The sequence below is a fragment of the Macaca mulatta genome, chromosome 2, assembly GCF_049350105.2.
Source record: "Macaca mulatta isolate MMU2019108-1 chromosome 2, T2T-MMU8v2.0, whole genome shotgun sequence".
Taxonomy (NCBI): Eukaryota; Metazoa; Chordata; class Mammalia; order Primates; family Cercopithecidae; genus Macaca; species Macaca mulatta.
Genome location: NC_133407.1, coordinates 141775521 through 141796622, shown reverse-complemented (window position 1 = coordinate 141796622; position 21102 = coordinate 141775521). Strand labels below are relative to the sequence as shown.

General features: G+C 39.9%; 1 protein-coding gene across 2 annotated transcripts in view; it reads right to left on the bottom strand.

The window, feature by feature from the left end:
• CNTN4 (contactin 4) overlaps positions 1–21102 on the bottom strand; it is a 975901-nt gene that overhangs the window by 16899 nt on the left and 937900 nt on the right. For both annotated transcript variants that reach the window (XM_028844377.2, XM_028844378.2), the window contains 7 exons: positions 16188–16363; positions 11480–11600; positions 7666–7824; positions 5156–5305; positions 3469–3539; positions 2188–2422; positions 12–124 (listed from right to left, as the gene is read on the bottom strand). In XM_028844377.2, coding sequence (XP_028700210.2) covers positions 12–124; positions 2188–2422; positions 3469–3539; positions 5156–5305; positions 7666–7824; positions 11480–11600; positions 16188–16363 — 1025 coding nt within the window. The remainder of the gene's footprint in view (positions 1–11; positions 125–2187; positions 2423–3468; positions 3540–5155; positions 5306–7665; positions 7825–11479; positions 11601–16187; positions 16364–21102) is intronic.

Genomic DNA, 21102 nt, shown 5'->3' with positions numbered 1-21102 from the left:
GTCTTGCCTACCTCATAACCTTGTATTCGTCCTCTATTCTTCTCCAGTGGTGAGGCCCAGAAAACTTCAATATCTGTGGCAGAAAGACTTCTGGCAAAGATACTGGCTGGTGGTTTGGTGGGTTCTGTAGATGAATATGGAGAGTTATTACTCTATCAGTTATATTAGGACAGGATTGTAGATAGTAGCATTATAAGGTAAAATAATTCACGGTTATAGAATCGTCCTTAATGATTGTAAGCCAAACCCTCATTTTGCAGAGGAGCAGTGATTGATAGCTGGAGTTGGTGGTAGTGAATATTTGTCCAGTGTTTGGGTTTTGAATTTAGTTGTGGGTAGAAGAGAAGAACCACTTAAGTTTAAGCATCAAGTTTTCATAACCAGCAATTCCCTTAACACAGATCCTTCTCAATTAGCATCTCACAAATGTTATTGCTTATGACATGGCTAAACTGCTTTTATTTTTCTTTTTTGAAATAGGGTCTCACTCTGTCACCTAGGTTGGAATGTAGTGGCACAGTCATGGCTCACTGCAGCCTGACCTCCTGAGCTCAAGCCATCCTCCCACCTCAGCCTCCCAAGTAGCTGGGACCACATGCATGTGTGCCAACACACTTGGCTTTTTTTTTTTTTTTTTTTTTTGGTAAAGACTGGGATCTTGCTATGTTGCCCAGGCTGGTCTCAAACTCCTGGGCTCATGCTATCCTCCCAAATCCCCCTCCCAAAGTGCTGGGATTATAGGCATGAGCCACTGTGCTTGGCCACTAAATTTTGTTTTAGGGAAGACTATTGAAAGAAAAATGTTAACATATACAAATGGTATACACAGCTATGGCAGAAATCTGTCAAAAATAACTGAAATTTGGGAAACAGTCAGTCTAGTCTCTCCTTTGCAACCAAAGATGCTGAGGCCCAGAGAGTATATGTGACTTATCCAAGATCATACAGATTGCAGTGTGAACCTGAAGTGTCACCCAGCTCTCTTGAATATTAGTCATGTCAGCTGACTGTCCTTTTCCCTTTTTCCTCTCATTTTCATAATCCAGAGACATGAACTATTATCTAAGAGAAGTTGAAGCCTATGCAAAGGGCTGAAGCTTGTTTGAATAAATGTAAATCCTTTGGCAATGGTTGGAACATGAAATATGCAGGGAAAGGCATCAGCAGCTGAGTCAGACAGAGAGGCAGCAGCTAGATCATGGAGGGCTACTGAATCTAAGGGGATGATCTCTCTAATTGGGAATAAGTTATTGCATCTTCACTGACTCTAAATCAATGATTCACCTTTCAGATGTTTTAACATGGTCCCATTCCGAGCATCATCTTTAAAACAACATAGACAAACTCCAATGGTCACAAAGACTGTGTGAAAGGCATCCTGACAGCAGGGATAGCATGGAAGTGGTAATAATGTGTGAGAAATGTTAAACATAATGATGGTATGGATGATAGTGAGCGCAATCACACTGCTTCATGGCTTACTCTTTTCTTTAATAAGTGAGAATTTTTTTTTTTTTTTTTTTTTTTTTTTTGAGACGGAGTTTCACTCTTGTTGCCCAGGCTGGAGTGCAATGGTGCGGTCTTGGCTCACCGCAACCTCCACCTCCTGGGGTGAAGCGATTCTCCTGTTTCAGCCTCCTGAGTAGCTGGGATTACAGGGATGTGTCACTACAACAGACTAATTTTATATTTTTAGTAGAGATGGGTTTTCTACATATTAGTCAGGCTGGTCCTAAACTCCCAACCTCAGGTGATCCGCCCGCCTTGGCCTCCCAAAGTGCTGGGATTATAGGCATTAGCCACAAGTACAATATGCTTTATGAAAATACAAGTGGTAAGAAAATGCAAATTATATTTTGATATTCACTTAAAGGCAAAAATAAAATTCTTTCGAAAGTAATGATAACATATAGATAGATATGAAGATCTTACATGGTACTTGCAATTCTGGTCCTTAGCAATGGAATCAATAATAGACAGCCATGTGTTTTCATATACAGAGCAGTTGCTATCTTTTTAAGAGATTCATGGTGGACAGTGAACCAAACTTTTTACATTATCCTCTTCTCCAATCAGGTATGCCTTCAATATATATGTACCATGCTAAATTGATTGTACATCCTAAAATCCACATTTTAGAACTGAAGAAATATTAACAGTCAATGATCTGGGCAGCATAAACCATACCTTCTTCTGCAGAATACACCACTGTGGTGGGACTGAAAGGGCCTTCTCCTTTGTTGTTGAAGACACCTACTTTAACCTCAAAGGGAGAGAAGGGGCGCACGCTCTCATTCCTGAACACGTATCTGGAGGCGTCAGCTGAGGCCAGCACTGTCAGCATCCAGATCATTTTACCATAGGGCCGGAAGGCCACCACATAACCAAAGCCTCGACCATTCTGTAATTCCTCAGGGACCGTCTGGGAAAGAAGGGAGATGGTCTTCAGAAATCAGAGTAGTTTGACTCCAGTGCAAAAATCGTTTTTGTATCCCTTGTAACATTCTTGTCTATATCCTTCTCCACCCATCTTATTTGGGGTTTTGTTAAGAGTCTTTTAAATTTAGGGCTTGCAGTCAGTCTGTCTTAAACAGTTATAAGGTACTGGGCAGGGTTGAAAACGTAATGAAGATCTGCAGTCCAGAGCTTGCTTTTTGATGGGTCAGACCCAGCTCTGAAATGGTTGGAAATGATTGTTAAAAAAAAAAAAAAAAAAAAAAATAACAGGACATCGGTCTCCTGAAAAACAGTATTTCCAGCACGTATTCTCTAATACTAAGCTTCCTCCATTGCCAAATAGACAAAAGATCTCACTGAAGGAAGAAAAACCAGCTTGGCTGAAGATCCTCCCTCTCAGAGGGAAGAGTTCAGCTGGGGGGATGAGTGATTGTTTCACTGCTGTGCTCTGGCTAAATGAAAGATTTTAATTTCTGGGGCTGTTTCGAATCTTTCAAAAACATGAAGAACCCTTTCTAAAGCTCCCACCTCTTCTCTCAAAGCCAATTTCTAATAAATTGGTGACTAACCTTCCTCCAGGTTGTTTTAAAAAATACCTCCTAAAAGAGGGCCCCTTCTGGAAGCAAAGCCAATTGCCAGGAAATTGTGCTGGTGCACTGACTCTAGTGCTGGCAGACGCTTTAAATCAGTTGGCCATGCCGCAATTCAGGAAGAAAAGAAAAACCAGTTTTCTGTGAAACAGCCGTCTTTATTTTTTTTTGTAACTTGTGTTGTCTTCCCTTCATGATTGTTTTTACTGTAATGGATTGAATTAAAACTTGCCTCAATGATGGATGGGCAAGCGCCATCCTTCCTGCCAGCCATTAGCTACCTGAGAGGGAGTGTCTGCACTCAAATGAATTTTCACTGTTAAAAACAGAGGAGGAAACTTCCCAGCTATGTCTAACATTGAGGAAAATAAAAAAAAAGCTTTGATGCATGTACATTCCTTTTATTCTGTGATTCATTTACCTCCCAGGTTATAACCAGTTCAGATTTGCTGCCTCCGCCACCACTGACATTCGCTGGTGTGACTTCGGGGACTGCACATGGAGACAAAAAACAAGTCATGTCAGGCGGCAAAGGCGAATGAGGGGCAGGAAGGTTGCCTGGCAGAGGTGACTCACTTTCAATGAGTACTTTGAGGCATACCCCTTTGTCTTTGGAGATCAGCAACAGCATCATCAAGGGACCCATGGCGTCAGCTCGAGGAAGTGAAATGTACCAAGGAGACTGCTATTAGTTACCTGTTTCTCATTCAACAAGGTACACGTGTTATCTGACATGTCTGACCAATTGTTCAGCTCCATCCCTAGAGGTTGAGGGGTTCTGGAAGGGAGGAAAGGACTGAGGTCTGGTTCTAATGTTTGGTTCTGCGTTTATTAGCCACGTGATGATACACAAAGGAAAGACAGTACAAGCTCTGCTCAGGCAGAGTTTCCATTCTGGTTGGAGGGGAAGAGCGCTTGCACCACAGTTAGAGCAAGGTGGACAACCAGAGTACGGTACAGTCAGCATGGAGAAGCGCAGGGGGCCTTCCGGAGTAGCGGCCTGCCCAGAGCTGAGGTGGGCGAACAGCTTCTTGGAGGAAGAGAGTTTTGATCTGAGTGTTGAAGGAAGTGGCAGATAGAGTTGACCCCTTGCTCACTGTGCTTAACCTCTTTGACCCCCCAGTTTTCTCTGTAAAAGGGAGGAAATTATGTGAGCTTCCACCTGAAGACTGCTGAGGGGAATTAATTCAATTATGGTTTTGGAAGGGGAAAAGAAAGCAGGGGACTAGCTATATTGTCATCATGTAACTGAAAGGCTCTGGGCCGCATTTAAAAATGTCTCACTGGGGCATGTGGCTGGTGACTGGGTATATCTCCTTGGTTAAAGCCAATCAAATAGACCTAGATGAGTTTTTGCTTTTCTGAGAGTAGGGTCAGAACTCCCATTTGTGTAGAGACCTTATTATTCCTTCAACACACTGGCCCGTCTACAGCCGGGAACTCTATAAAGACTGCACATGTAGGCCTCCTGCTTTACACCAGCTAAGTAAAAGTACGGCTGACCCTGATGAACTTGTTCTTCTCTCCCCGTGCTCATTCAAGCTGTATATGTAGAGGGCCATACTAAATTGCTGGCTAGTCTTGTTTGAATTAGCACGGTGTTCTGAAACTTAGTTTCTGGGAATGGTTTATACCCTAAGAAAATCTCAGTGAACATTTCTGAAGAAATTGGTTTATTTCTTATTTCTATTCGAAGCAGGACTACCCCACGGTTGCTGTGCCCACAGCAGCCAGAAATTATTCTTTGCCATTAGTTACTTATGTGAGATAATTTTATTTGAAATGTGGGGCATTGTTTTTTGAAATCCTGTTAGAATCTCGGTGACAAATGAACCAATGAAGAAAGGGCTGGCTTTTGAGAGGACTAAGTGCAGTGTGCCTGTTGCTGTACAGGTGGACCTAATGAAGGAAGCTTAACTCTGGATTGAAACCCATTGCGTGCTCAGCTGGGCTTCTCCTAGCCTGATTTCTACCATTATAATCATTTGAGGTGAAGGGTGTGCTAACACAGAGCAGCATGAGCGCTGAAGAGCAGCAAGAATTCAAAGCCTTTTCCTAAGGAACAGCAGCTGGCAGAACAGATGATCTGAATCCCGGGTGCTACTCACGAGCTTCTTCTGTTCTCCGTTTCTCAGAGGGGCGGCTGGGCTCCCCAATCCCAATCACATTGGCTGCAACTGTGCGGAATTCATATTCGACCCAAGGATTCAAACCCACCACGGTTGCTGTGAATGTCTTCCCATCAATGAGTTCTGGGACTGAAAGACAACAAAAGGTAGTGGCTGTTTTATAGGTTCTCAGAAAACAAATGCAGAGATTACGCTAGGAAGATAGGAACATCCACCCATCCTCATGGTTATTGCATTTAGGGCAGTGTAGGTGTTCTGATATTAGCTGCATCAACAGTTGTTTCAGTGAAGTAATCTCAGAACTATCTCTGTATGTGAAACTAACACACTCTAATCAGATACCAGCAGATGACATCATAAAAGACACGCAGTCCACAAGGCCCCAAGCCACCCGACTCAATCATTACTATCACCCCTTCACATGTGTTTCAGCATTTATTATGTAGTGCCAGACACATTATTTCAACTGTCCTCTGAGAAAGGCAAAAGTATTCTATTCTTTTTTTCCCTTTTTTTTTTTGAGACAGGGTCTCTCTCTCTGACGCCCAGGCTAGAGTGCAGTGGCACAATCTCGGCTCACTGCAACCTCCACCTCCCAGGCTCATGCAATTCTTGTGCCTCAGCCTCCCGAGTAGCAGGGACTACAGGTGCATGCCACTTTGTATTTTTAGTAGAGATGGGATTTCACCATGTTGCCCAGACTTCTCCCAAAATCCTAGGCTCAAGCGATCCACTTGCCGTGGCCTATCAAAGTGCTGGGATTACAGGTGTGAGCCACTGCGCCTGGCCTATATTTATTCTTAAACAATTCTTATTGTGTCCGTTTAACAGAAGAGGAAAACGAAGATGTATAGAGATCAGCTGATTAGCAGTCAGGACTAGAATTCATCTCCTAACTTTCATATTTTTCTCATCTTTCCTTCTTAAAGCACACCCGTGACTCAGTGATTACAGTAGGAAACACAGAAACCCGTTTCTAAGGATTGGTAAACAAAAATGATAAAACAAACTGGGGTTAAAATCAACAAGATTCATATGAATTGCGCAACACTGGGCATATTCTCCTTCCAAACATCAAGGCCATATAGCCTACCTTTGCTGTCTAGAGGAGTGTGTATCTTGTTTGTAATAACTACTTGTTCATCCAATTTATCCTTAAATGAAATCTAAATAAGAAAATGAGTCAATTTGGAGGTACTGACAGAAGTGGGGATGGTATAAGAATTATTTTAGATGCAAAGAGAAATAACTGTGAAACCTTTTAAAAAATAGGAAGTGCTGTATAAATGTAATAAAGGGAAACAGGATGGAAGTGCTACCGCTAACAATTTTTGTTTTAAAGAATTTGTAAAATTGGTTAAAAAGAAATCTCAAGTCTTTTTATCCCCAAATTTATCCATCTAAAAAACTGGGTCTGGGCACAGTGGCTCACACCTGAAATCCCAGCAAATTGGGAGGCTGATGCAGGAGAATAGATTGAGTGCAGTAGTTTGAGACCAGCCTAAGCAACACAGCAAGACCTGTCTCTACAAAAAATTTTAGATAATTAGCTGGGTGTGGGGGCCTGTGCCTGTGGTCTCAGCTACTCAACAGGCTGAGGTGGGAAGACTGCTTGAGCCCAGGAGGTCGAGGCTGCAGTGAGCTGTGATTGTACCACTGCACTCCAGCCTGGGTGACAGAGTGAGACCCTGTCTCAGAAAAAAAAAAAAAAAAAAAAAGGGCAGCAAGTGAGGAGGCTCCCTATAATCCTCAGTTACTGGTTTTTTGAAAGCACTGTGTAAACTTTACAAAGTCTGTGACTATAGTCAAGCAGAATCTACTGCTTTCCAAAGTGTACCACAATGCTACACAGATGATTTTAGGTAATACAGATTGATGCATTTTATTTTTATAACTAATATATTTTTAATGTGTGTTAGGGAAAATATATATATAACCAGCACAACAGACTTTTTTTTTTTTTTTTTTTTTTTTTGAGATCGAGTCTCACTGTCGCCCAGGCTGGAGTTCAGCGGTGTCTTCTTGGCTCACTGCAACCTCTACCTCCTGGGCTCAAGCGATCCTCCCACCTCAGCCTTCTGAGTTGCTAGGACTACAGGCATGCACCACCACGCCAGGCTAATTTTTGTATATTTTGTAGAGAGGGGGTTTCGCCACGTTGCCCAGGCTGGTCTGGAACTCCTGGGCTCAAGTGATCCACCCAACTCCACCTCCCACAGTGCTGAGATTACAGGCGTGAGCCACCAAATCTGGCCCGGACATACCATTTCACAGATACTATTCCTTAGGATGAGTTTAAAAAAACCTAACTGTGATTCGATATAAAGAAAAATACTAATAATAGTACAGTGGGCCAAGGTTAAGGAAACACTGCCACAATATATCATTTGTAGTAGTGTCTGAATGAGAACTTAGATGTTCCTTGCCACAGTGCTGTGTCCAGTATGCTGAATTCCCAATGTCTCTGAGCCAAGCATCCAATATGGTACCTGTATTGACTGCTTGCCAGCCCACGGAGAACGGAGTCCTGGCTTGAATGACATACATGGTGATGGGGCTGTGGTTGTCAGGCCCGGGTCTCCAGGAGAGCTGAGCAGTGGTGTCTGTGATTTCGTCTATTGTCACAGCCTCTGGGGGACCTGGAGGACCTGGGAAAGAGTAAGACCCCCAGAACTGGAACAGTGTATTCAAACACCCAAGTGAAGGATCCACATATTTGAGTGGGGCATTGACCCATTCATTTATTTACCCATTCACAGATTCATCACTTGTCAAATCCTTTTTGAATCCTACTATGTGCTGGGAACTTTCTTGGGCTTGGAAACCACAGAGATGAATGAGACACAGCCCCTTCCTTCTAGGGTCCCAGAGTTTAATATGAAAAACGAATAGGTAAACAAATAATTACAATTGAATACTTAATAGGGAATACTGGGGTACCATAAGAGCCCACATTCATTAATTCATTATCTATCTATAGGTTCCTACTATGGGTCAGACACTGTTATTTGAGGATACGGTAGCGAGAAAAGATAGATATTGCTCCTGATTTCATAAAGAGTATAGTCTGCTGGAAACGGTTATTTCTACCACTGAGAATATAGATTTAAGCACAAATGGCTTTAAAACTTTGAAGGTTACAGTATTGCTCTGCACATTCTGCTGCACTGTAATTACTAGCACTCTCTTCACCCCCAACCCTGCATCCCATATGAGCACACACTTGCGTGCAAGGGAACTGCTGTGAAAATGGCCGGTGCGCAAGAGTCAAAGCGCTCCCTTCTTCAAAGCAATTTCAAAATTGGGCTTTATTCTAAAGACTCTCATTTGTAGTTTCTGCAAGTCATACCTGTATTTTTCTGCTTCTCTTCCTGATGTTCATTATTTCTGTCCATGTACTTAAACCATGGAAAGGGGAGGAAATCAGATTTAAATGAAGGCTTGAAACTAATAAAGAATTAGAAGGATGGAAAGCAGCTGGCAGGGAAAGACAAAATATCAACAGAGCCAGAGCAAAGACCCGCAGCTATCCCACTTTCCAACATGAAAATCTCTTACCAGGCAGTCAAATGCATTTTTAACAAAGTACAATTGACCACCTCAGGAGGGAAGGTTATGGTGAGGGGACATAATGACAAACCTCATGCCCATTAGACGGGCATAAGGAGATGTTCCTAGGAGGGGTTTGCTAATCCCCAGTCTAGCAATCAAATGTACTACCCAAATACTATCGGGCCATGTCACAGGGACAGGGAGAAAAGAGACCTCTCACAGAGCAGTGCAAAGTTAACAGCAATTTCCTGAAGTTAGACTTTGTTCTAGGATTCACTCCTTCACCGTTTTCGTGATGCCCTAAATTCTCTTTCCTTTTTTAAAAATCACTTTTATAGACCCACAGGTGAGACTAAATTTATCTTCTCCCTCCCACTCCTGAATGAAATGTCTGGAAATCTGTATCCTGGAACTGATTAATTTTCCATGGTGACATTTCAGCATGTCAGTCTAATGTCACCTAGATAGAGCTAATGTAACCTTTGGTCTTGCAACCCCTTTTAACCAGATAAAGTCTTGAAGACAATATAATTTTTTTCACCAGTTTTCTCATCCGAGCATTCCCCACCTTTTTTCTTTATGGATGCTGCACTGATGGCCTTTAAAATCTAAGTACCACAGATAGAAAAGTGTTTCCCTCTAAACTCTTCAAAGAATTAAATCGATAGGAAATATCTGAGTCCATTGTTGGCCTCTCTATAGGAAGGAAATGAAGGGCTGGTATGAATTTGGCCACTGGAGAGAAGATGGTACTTTCCTGGATTTGTTTGTTCTTTTTTTATCTTCCTGCCACCCGCTCCTACCCATGCATAGATATGACCTTACAGAATGTTTACCAACTTTGTTTTAGGGAAGTTGACTCCCTCTTTCAAAATGAAAAATGTACAAATGTTTGCCCTCTGAACAAAATGATAACAAACTCAGGGGCATGTAGAAGATTTTGTTTCAGGCAACGGCAAAGGGAAGATTAGTTTGATTCTGGGGTCTGCTTCTCCCTCAGGAAGGATGGACTTTCTGGCTGCCATTAGAGTGCTATAGGTTAAATAGAGCAGGCCTCAGCAAATCAAAGGATCTGGAGCCAAGACTCAAAGCTGCTATAGGTTTCAAATATGAAAATCTCTTTCAGGGTGGTGAAATACATTCCTGCCTCCCCCTCTGTAATGTACAAGAAGAGCTGCAAGGGCAGAGCCGAAGGAGATAACATGAAAGATTATGGTTTTAAATGGCATATTAATTTATTGGCCTTATTAACTGATTAGACTAGATTTTCTTTTAGACTGCATTTGCAAATTCCTCCTGGTATTTAATGTTATTTTCTGTGAAATGAAGTATACAAAATCATTTAAGAACTTCAAGTATTACTGATTTAAATATTCATTAGTCTAATTTATTGGTGTTTTAACTGCTAATCTGAACATTATCCTAATTAAATAGAGGATAAATTTTCAACAACAGAATTCTTTTGTCCCCAAGGGGAGGGCAGACCAGCCTGGTGTATTTTAAAATGGAAATAAACACATTTCTATAAGTTATTCTGTGGGCAGATCTACCTAGGTTGAAAGTTTTTTCTCATTTCTAGCCCTTGTCTGCACTGTTACTGAAAGGTTTTTTTAAAGGCAATTTAAAGGGGAACAAAGCAGACACATTGGAATCGCTATTTTTCTGGAACCTCTCTTCACAATTAGTTTAAGTTGCTAACTCCCACACATTTCCCCCCCTTACATTATGCCTAGAGGATATAGCAACACTCTTTATGGCTTCCAATAATACCTTGTTCTCTGTGCATGCAGATTAACCCTGCCTCCAATTCTCATACCCTAAATTTTTATTTTCTTGCATTCGAAGTTTTGCCATGCACTCTGCCAGCTGGCCAAAGATGCCTGAACACCAACAGTTAGGGATTCTGATGAAGGAGATTCTAGCCAAGAGATTATTTTGATGTCTGGATTGGCCTCTCTTTTAATGCTATAGAAAACCGCTGAGCATGCATAGGTTGGATTCTGTTAGGTACACTGTTTTGTGAAGATTTTAATTTTCATTTAAAAATATTTCTTAAAAGTCCTTTTACAGTTCCTTTGCCAACTGGTTTGTTGAGGCTTGGAATGTACTCAGTTGGTGCTGCTCAGCCGGGGGGGGGGGGGGGGGCGGGTCATAGCTCAGGTCCAAATTAGGTCATGCTGATAATATTCAAAAGAATCTCAAAAATGTTAGTATTTACGTCAACTCTTAGCTCATTTACTACATCCCAGGCAGTCAGGAAGTGTCCTCTCCCAAAACCCTGTTTTAGAAACTGAACAGCACTGTGAAGTTTAGGGAAAAAAAGGAAACTCGGATAAACCTGATGATTTTACTTAAGCTGCTGTTATACTAATTCAGTTTAGCCCAGAGGAAACATAAAAAGGGGCAGTTTAATCCCTCTTTAAACTATCTGCTTTTGTTCACCTAAATTTGTTCTAGAAGGTCATATCAACTCCAACAGCTGTAATCGGGTACTCGATTTACTCGATTATCCTTTTAGTGTAAAGTTACTGGATGTGTTCGGTGCATTTTCTGACAACCCCCACTGAGGAACTGTACATGCACCAGAAACTTCTGTGGACTATTAGCCACTGTTTACAATGTTCAGCGTCTGCCTGACTTTTTCCCATAATTCTAAACCACTGAGGTTTTTGAAACTCTGTGCTACAGTAGAGATCATGAAAATATTTCAAAAGCAACAACAACAACAACAACAACAATAAAATCCAATACCTCTTACAATCAGGTCTGCAGCAGCAGAGAGCCTGTCCACACTTGTTTGGACCATGCAGACATATTTCCCAGCATGCTTCAGTTGGATGTTTCGGATCATCAAATCACCAGCTGAATCCTGCTGATAAAGTAGGGGAAAGTGGCTACAATTACTTTTTAATGAGCTCTAAATATCATTATCACATGAAGGACACTGTGACTAATGGATTTATTTTACACTGGCTGATGAAAACATTAGTGATGCAAGCCATGGCCTATTAAAAATATGTGAGCCTGCCTGAGAGATAAGAACACCAACATTTTCAGAACACATCTTTGACAAGACCTCAGGTGTCTGGCTTCTCTGAGTCTCTGGAGCAGTTTGCCACCCACGTTGGAAGGATGTAACTTACATATTACATAAGTACTATGCACTACGATGGCTCTTGATCTAGTTTTGTGAATTTCTTCAGAAATGCCCTCAGCCTAGAGCCTTGGTTGGCATTCTGATACTTTAGAACTCTGTATTTGGAAAATGGAAGCAAGCCCACATGTGGAGGTATCTGCATTTTACCTCACAACCCTTTCTTACAGCCAGCATTTTTATTGCTTCCAGGTTTGAATTAAAGGATTAGGAAGACCAGATTCTCCAAGGAAATCTCGCACCACCTAGTATGGAACGGTGCTAATTTGTTTTCCAAATGCCAAATGCATGTTTTGATTAGCAGATGAATAGGACTAATTACATCCTGGTTTGGATGTCTATGTGCCCCAGAAATATTTCTACAGTGTTCGCCAGCACAGTACTTTTAATAAATGTGAGGAGATGATTCCACAGGCTATCACAAAGGCAGCATTTTACCTGAAGAACACTGCTACACCTTAGAGTTTGGTTCACAGTTCTGTTAATCTAAAGTTTGGAGAATGGCTGCTTGAGGAAGAGACCACTCTAGAGGCCAGATTTGAAAAACTACACTTCATTCTAAACCCGTAATGGATGACAAGATAATTTAGGATATATTGGCCCTCTTTCATTTTCCCATTCCAAATTATACAATAGGAAATTGACACAGACTCTTCTGTTGCTATTTCTCCAATGACAATAGTAATGGATGATGCTTAATGGTATTTACTATATGACAGGCAGCTTCTAAATGCTTTACTTATATTAAACTCACTAAATACTCACATGTCCTCTGAGGCAGGTATTCTTGTGATCCTTATTTTACAGATGACGAAATTCCAGCACAAAGAGGTTAGGAGACTTGCCTAAAGTCATATAGCTAGAAAATGGTAGAGCCAGGATTTGAACCCATATAGTCCCTGTTCTTAACAATAACAGTGGACTAGCATCCAGAAAGACCATATCCTCATGCTATTTCAAAACTAATATGTACTTGGTTATCTCCATCATTTCAGCACAGAGTGTCACATTCACAGGATAATGGAAGAGATAGATTTGCCAATTAGAAATAGGATTAGAAGAGATGCCAAAGCATGGAGTGAAGGAAGAGCTACAGTTTTGATGCTTAGCTGTCTTGGGCTGACTTCTGCTGTATGATTTCATCTAAATCTCTTAATCTCTCTTGGCCTTAATTTACTGACTTTTGAAAGACCTTTATTGACCTATGTGCTAGGTTGTGAAAATCAAATGAGATAATCTGTGTATGTGAAAATCTTCTGAAAACTGTGAAGCATAGATTAACTCTAAACTGTTATTACTGATGGCCATGATCCATTTTCTTTGTGAAACAAACATGTCAAAGATGTTAAATCTAATTCAGGTAAAGCTATGGTATGTTAACCCAAAACGTCTTTTGTTTGTAACACTTGGCTTCTCATCCAGATGCCACTGTTTACGGATCAAGTCTTATAATTGCTCAATAAAATGAGAAAATAATTGTTAACTTATTTGACAAGATTTCTGTGAGGATTAAGGAGCTATTACAGTCATCCTTTGGTAGACACAGGGGATTGGACTCAGGACCTGTAGTACACTAAAATCCGCACATACTCAAGTCATGCAGTCAGTCCTCTGGAACCTGAGTATATGACAAGTCAGTCCTCCATATATGTGGGTTTTAAATCCCATGAATATTGTATTTGCAATCTGAGTGTGGTAGAAAAAAATCCACATGTAAGTGGACCCATACAGCTCAAACCCGTGTTGTTCAAGGGTCAAGTGTATATAAGAAAGTACTTGATAAATGATGAGACACTTTGCAAATATAAGGAATTATCACTATTATCATCATTATTAAGATTATTGTTACTTTACCTAAGAAATTTCACATATTGGGACTTTGAATACAGGTTTAAATAAAAAATATGTCCCTGGGGAGGTGTGCAGGGAAGGTGCACATTGGCCTGAGGGAAATGCCTACATCATCTCACTAATTCACGTTATTCATCAAGGGCTTAAATGTTAAAGAAACTTGTAGCCTGGATATTTCAGAGCACAGCAACCTATTAATAGAAAATTTTGATTTTGCAATTTAGAAAGTACTCTAGTTATTTACACATTTTGACTGGATTTGTGTTTTTAAAGTAAAACTGAAACAAAGAAAAAAATAGGAGCGAGGTAAGAGTCTCATCAAAGGAGACCACAATAACTTTCTCTTTCCCTTTGAAGTCATCCAGACCCAACTATTAACTAAGATCTACATTTTTTATGTTCCTACCAAAGAAAACAACAGCATCTGCTTATTTTCCACCACTGCAGTCTGTTATGTTCCTGACAGAATACTCAGTGGGGATGGGGGTATCAGAGGACAATGAAATAATAACTTTCCTAAAACCTCCATAGGTTAACTCTATACCAAACATCATCTCCACCATGCTGACCCAGGAAGCTGAAACTGAAATAGGCTTGACTTCAGAATTGCACTTGCTTTTCTCTTCTATTGTCAAGTCTTGACTCCACAGACATTAATGATCCTAGTGGCTAATACACTTAGATCTCACATGCGGTTGTGCTGTTCTTAATTTTCTATGTATTTCTCAGCAGGAGTTGATTAGTGTTAGCATTAGTTTAACAGAGGAAACAGATATTTCCCATATGAAAGATGAATGTGAGCGGCGCTACGGACGGCTGTCTCTACAAAAAGGTGGTCATCAGTGTTTGACTTCATTAGGGTGTCCCTATTTCTGCCTTAGCCCTGGCACCATTCTGGCAGAAAGGCTACATGTGTCTGAATGGTAGGACATCCACTTCGATTGTTCAGGCATCTGTTTGGATTGGCTGGTGCTTGCACCATTCTGAGATTTAGCATTTTTAATCTCTCTCCTGCCCAAGAAATTGGTTTTAATGTGAGAACATTCAGCTTAATTTATGAAGAATGTTTTCGATTTATACTTTCCTGTTATTACAATCAATGTTACCCTTCCTTCAGTTGATACCACCATTAAAGTTTATCAAGTACTTCTTTTGTGGTAGACATTGGGCTATGTACTTTTCTAGACCTCAAGATATTCAATATCTCCAATGTCTTTGTGAGGTAGTTAATATTTCTCTCACTTAGCCAATGTTATTAAGTTGAACCATTGAAAGAAGTCCAGAATGGTTTACTTTGGCAATTTCATATAGCCTTTCTCAACCAGGGTCCCAAGAGATAATCCCTAGTGAACCCAGGCATCCACTGATGTAACTAATTAACTTCTTTCCTGTGCCATCTAAAGTTGTACCAGTCAGATACCACTCTTGGCATAGAATTGAGACAACAGTCATTGAAATTGTTTTTGGCGTTCTGTGACTCAACTGCAAAAACCCTGTTTGATAAAGGTAGTAAGAATGTAATGAACAGGGCTAGTACTGTACTTGGGTGGAAAATATGCTCTCACTATATCATATGGATGACTTTAGGCCATTATTCTCAACATAAAGGGGGTGGACAGATTTTTATGGCAGCCTAGAAAGTGGGGAGGGCTCTTCAAGTCAGGGCCCCATTTTTATATTCTGCTATGTTTTGGTTGGACTCCTTCATAAAAATGGCAGTCAGAGTCAATCTTTATAGTCAACCATAGAGCTGTGTTAGAGCAGAAAATTTTTTTTTGACAATGATTGTCATAGACATAAATTGTTTTCAGATTTAACCTCTTCTTGTTATGTGTTCAATGATAATACATAGTTATGGAAAGTAAGGCATTTTGAAAATGCAATCATTTTGAATTCAAATTACCTGGAGATACTAAATAACTCAATCAGACTTTCAAATTCAAGAAAGAAAACCCTAAATTCACAATGATGAGCCTTCTACAAGGTCAAAGGGAGTTTAATTAGCAGCCTAAAAGCAGAAGGAATCTATCCTTAAGCTATTTTCTTAATCAGATTCTAGGGTATATGATATGATATGTGACACAGAGTTTGAGATTTGAAGTTTTAAGCAGAGATCCGCAATTCAGTAGCTATGAGGCCAAGGCAAGTCATCCAATGTCTGTGACCCTTAGTTTCTAATCCATACACAGGAATGAATAATTAACCTGTAGGATTGGTGCCAGTTAGAGAGCAGTCCTGCCATACAGGTTGTTCAATGAGTGGTGCCACATTTATTGTGCAAAAAGGAGCAGGAATTAACCAAGAGTTTCTTGCCATAAGATTACTTGAACAAAATTCTAAAATAGTAACTTTAAATATATTGTTAAGTTGGTCCAAACAAGTTAGTCTGAGTCAGTTTCGAGAAGTTCATTTGCACACTGTGTTTCCTGTGGATAGTTTGATATTAATACTTACCCCTCCAACTCTTTCAAAGTGGTCCCCATCTCTGTCAAAGTCTATCAGGTGTCCATTAAATGACCAAGTAAACACGATGTCCAGCGAGTGATCATGCGTTACCTGGCACGGCAAAACAATGCTTTCTCCAACAGTGACGTCCATACTGGAAGGGGGTACCATGACCCTTGTTGGATCTGGAGAGTTAAAATAAAACAAACAATAACAATAACAAAGTCTGTGAGCTCGTGAGGAAATAAAATGTAGACTCCAAGAGCAGGATGAAATACTAAGTAATTTTGCTTTATTTTTTCTGAGGCTGTGACCGGCAAACCTCAGTCATCTGGGAAGCTCAGACTCAGGCCAGGAGGTCATTTTTAATATGAAAAGATGAAAACACTCATTACGTGAACCTTCTCAGAGCAACAGAACTCAGCCAGGGAGCATGGAGGTGAGATCTCTAAAGATGCTCATGGAAGGGCTTACTTTCTGGCAGCCTGCTCTGAATTGCTTCTTTGAAAAGGTTTTCATCTCTCTCCTGTTTCACTAGAAAGCTACATTTCAGCTGAGTGCAAACAGGAAAAATCCATGTTGACTTGAAGTTTGTTGGGCTCTTTTTTTCTATTATAAAAGTAATAAATGTTTTAGCACAGGGAATTTCCTAAATTAAAAGAAAATTAAAAGAAGGAATAGAAAAACAAATCCTGGCCGGGCGCGGTGGCTCAAGCCTGTAATCCCAGCACTTTGGGAGGCCGAGATGGGCGGATCACGAGGTCAGGAGATCCAGACCATCCTGGCTAACACGTTGAAACCCCGTCTCTACTCAAAAAAATACAAAAAAACTAGCCAGGCGATGTGGCGGGCGCCTGTAGTACCAGCTACTGGGGAGGCTGAGGCAGGAGAATGGCGTAAACCCGGGAGGCGGAGCTTGCAGTGAGCTGAGATCCGGCCACTGCACTCCAGCCTGGGCGACAGAGTGAGACTCTGTCTCAAAAAAAAAAAAAAAAAAAAAAAGAAAAAAAAAAAGAAAAAGAAAAACAAATCCTATCTGGATAAAACATCTATTTTCGTGGTGGTATAATTTCCCCCAGTCTTTTCAGTTCATAGTTTTTCAGTTGTTTTGTTTTACACCATTAAAAACATGAGACACATACAATTTTCCTTTTTCTCCTCAATATTATATCAGCATGTTTATTCCTTTGTCAACATATTTTTATAATCTGCCTTAAGCTTATAGTTTTAACAATTTTGAAACTAGTTGGCATTTTAGCAAATTTTATTAGACATTTTTCTAATATTTATAATTAGAAATCATAAATAATGCTGCAATGAACATCACTGACAAAATGATATAGGTATATTACTTTTTTAAAATAAGGACCATCAATTAGCTTTAAAATTCACCCTTTACATTATAGTTAAAACTGGGAATAGAATGGGCTTGCTTAGCTGAGACAGCTTATGAACTCTAAAACTACATTGACACCCATAGTCCCTTATTTTTGTGTAACATGATTTCATAAATGGTGTCAGAGAGTACACACGTGAGAAGCAGTTTGGATTCAATGTAAAGGCCATATGCATGCCTAAAGAATACAATTCTGAATTAGGCCATATTCCAGAAATTTCTATATATCAAACCACATCGAGCCAATCAAACAATTACAAAGAAGACAAACCAAAACCAAACCAAATAATGAAAGAACACTGACTAATCCTCTCCTATAGTCATGGGATTGCATTTCAGGCTATGAGGTATATAAATATTTATTCAGGGGACCTCTTGGATTAAAATATCAGCTGGGAATTTTGAAATTATATCTGATAGAATTTTTGTGAGTCTTACTTACTGATAACCCATGCTAAAATTTCCTCTTTAAAGAGAGTATTTAAAACATTTTTTCTATCCTTTTATTCAACTACAGAAAGAAAATCTCTCAGATAGCTAGAAAAGGGAAATCTCTGTCCTAAATAGATTATAATCTAGTAGTGGGATATACTTTTGCTGTTTTCTAAAAATAGGAAAAGATCATGATAAACAGATGAATGTGCTTTCAGTCACTGTTAAATGAGTGATGTCCATGAAATGAGAAGTGAACAACAGGTACTGCCAGCAAAGAGGTAATGGGGTAGAAAACCCCTGATTTGAAAACCCGAGGCTTTTGAGGGCTACATAATAAAAATCTGCTATGTTGATTCACTTACCATCAGGAATAGATAGTGATTAAGTTTTTTATTTTATTTTATTTTAAATGAGGAAAACAGGTAAGTACAAATATTATTCTAAGCAAACATCAAGGAGTAGCCCCATTTTGACTTAACATGTCATTTGACGTTTTTTAATTTACATTTTCTGCAAGTAAAAAATGAAGACTGAAACAGATCCCAGGCTAAAATAATATATCTCTATGGGTTTTATTTGATAAAGATGTTGCCTAATTCTACTTTAAATAGCTGCCCACTGATTCTGCAATTTAGATTTTCATTTTAATTCATTTATTTGTTGATTTATCCACCAAGCATGGATTGTGTTTACACGGATAACAGACATAACAGAGGCTGAGGGAATAAGAACATTCATAATAACTGAGTCCCTTAGCACTGTTAGGCACTTTACATGAATTATTTCATTTATTCCTAACAAATAGGTACTATTATCATCCCTATTTAACCGATGAACAGACTGATGTCTAAGAGTCGTTAAGATATTGTCTATTGTGCGATTCTGCCTTTCTTTTCACTGAAAACATGATATGCACATGCAAATCATGCAGAGAATAAGTCTAAGGGCATAATATAGCAATTTGCACTCTTGATTATATGTAGTCAACTGAAGATATTCAAATGCAGAAGGAATTTAAAGAATTTCTGCCATGGGGTGCAGATGGTTGCAGAGGGCTTCACTGCATGAGTAATGAAGTTACTGCCTTAGGTAACAAGCAGTGATGATTTTATGCCAAAATGCTGGCTCTAGCTCTAAGCCTACACATCAAACTTATGAGTGCGGAGTCAAATGTCCAGTCTCCAGTCCCCAAAACTGTCTCCCTATCTCCTGACAACTTCTGGGCAAGAAGCAAGGAGATGGCACATACCCCAAAGCCTAGAGCCCTGTGAAATTCTGGCTCACGTTTCTGAATGACATTTCTCTCATAAAGAAACGTTCACCTCTTTATGCACATGTAGGGATCTGGGACAGATTTTTATTATTGGTAAACTTAGCTGTCTTTTAACCAAGGACCAGAGAAGTTCCCTGAATCAAGGATTATGTTGGTACAGTTGTTGTGCTGACAGCTGCTGATTCATTAACTCAGCACTTGTCGCCGATTCATGTGCTGAGCCCTGAAGTAGCAAGAATCAATGCAACGTCATGTACTGTACACATACCAGAGAGGTCTCCTAGGGACAAGAAAAGATTAAACTAAAGAGGTTCAAAAATCTCATTAGCGACTTGGTTTTCTCAAAATGTATGTTTGTTCTCTTGTTTTCTGTGTTGTGAATTTTGATGCTTTTTACTTGATTAATTTCCTAAAATTTGAATACAAACCCTGTATACAAACAGATGGCTTCCCGCAAAACAAACTGTCTCCTCTCCTTTGGTTTTAATTCATCAAGATCAGGAAGAACCTATATTTATGACTTCTGTTCTGAACAGTCACTTCAGCTATTGTTCTGTGCATAGAAATCTCAAAGGCAATTAGAACTCAAGATGTGAACTGATGGCTGGATTTGGATGTAATTAAACAGCAACAATAAATAGGACCAACAACATCCCTAAACTTTCCTACTTGTGGTTGGTTCATACTGTGTAGAATGATAAATTCTGAACTCCAGAGGACCGATGCTTAAAAATATATATATTTACCAAGTGCTTAATTCTCCTAGAGTAAAAATGAAAAATTCTTTTACTTTCTACGGTGTTTTCTATAATGTACAAATGACAAAAGGTAAACTAAGTGCTTTGTTTTAAGGATTATAACCATGAGGAAGAGTTAATTATTAACCATTATTTTTAATAATATTAACTACTCAGTTAATAATCAGATCCACAATTAGATGTATAAATCACAACACGTATCCAAGCCTTATTACATTTTCACTTTCACTGTTGGTGGAAAAACTTTCTGATTTATAGCTTTTGTTATCTCTAAAAAGAAGTGTTTTGGGGTCCATTGGATAAGAATTCTATTTTTAAAACACTGCAATGTTTTATGTTTTTATTTTTTGACAGGGTCTTGTTCTGTTGCCCAAGCTGGAGTGCAACAGCATGATCAAAGCTCACCATAACTTCAAATTCTTGGGCTCAAGCAATCCTCCCATCAAGGTAGGACTAGAGGCACGCAACACCACATCCGGCTATTCTATTCTATTCTATTCTATTCTATTCTATTCTATTGTTGAGATGAGGTCTCATTCTCTCCCTGTGGTTGCAGTGCAGAGGTGCAATCTTGGCTCACTGCAACCTCCCTATCTGAGGTTCAAACGATCCTCCCATCTCAGCCTCCTGAGTAGCTGAGACCACAGGTGCACACCACCATGCCCAGCTAATTCCATTTTTTTTTGGTATTCTTGGTAGAGATAGGGTTTTTGCCATGTTGCCCCGGCTGGTCTCAAGCTCCTGAGTTCAGGCAATCTGCCTGCCTCAGCCTCCCAAAGTGCTGGGATTACAGGCATGAGCCACTGGTGCCTGGCTAATGTTTTATTATTTTGTAGACACAGGGTCTTGCTACGCTGCTCAGGTCGGTCTCAAATTCCCGGCCTCAAGAGATCCTCCGGCCTTGGCCTCCCAAAGTGCTGGGATTACAGGCGTGAGCCACCATACCTGGCTGATAGTTCTTATTATCTCCAAAAATAAGTGCTTTTGGGTCCACAGGATAAGAATTCCATTTCAATGTTGCTTTCCTGATACCCTATCAATTCTTCTATTTTAGTTTATAAT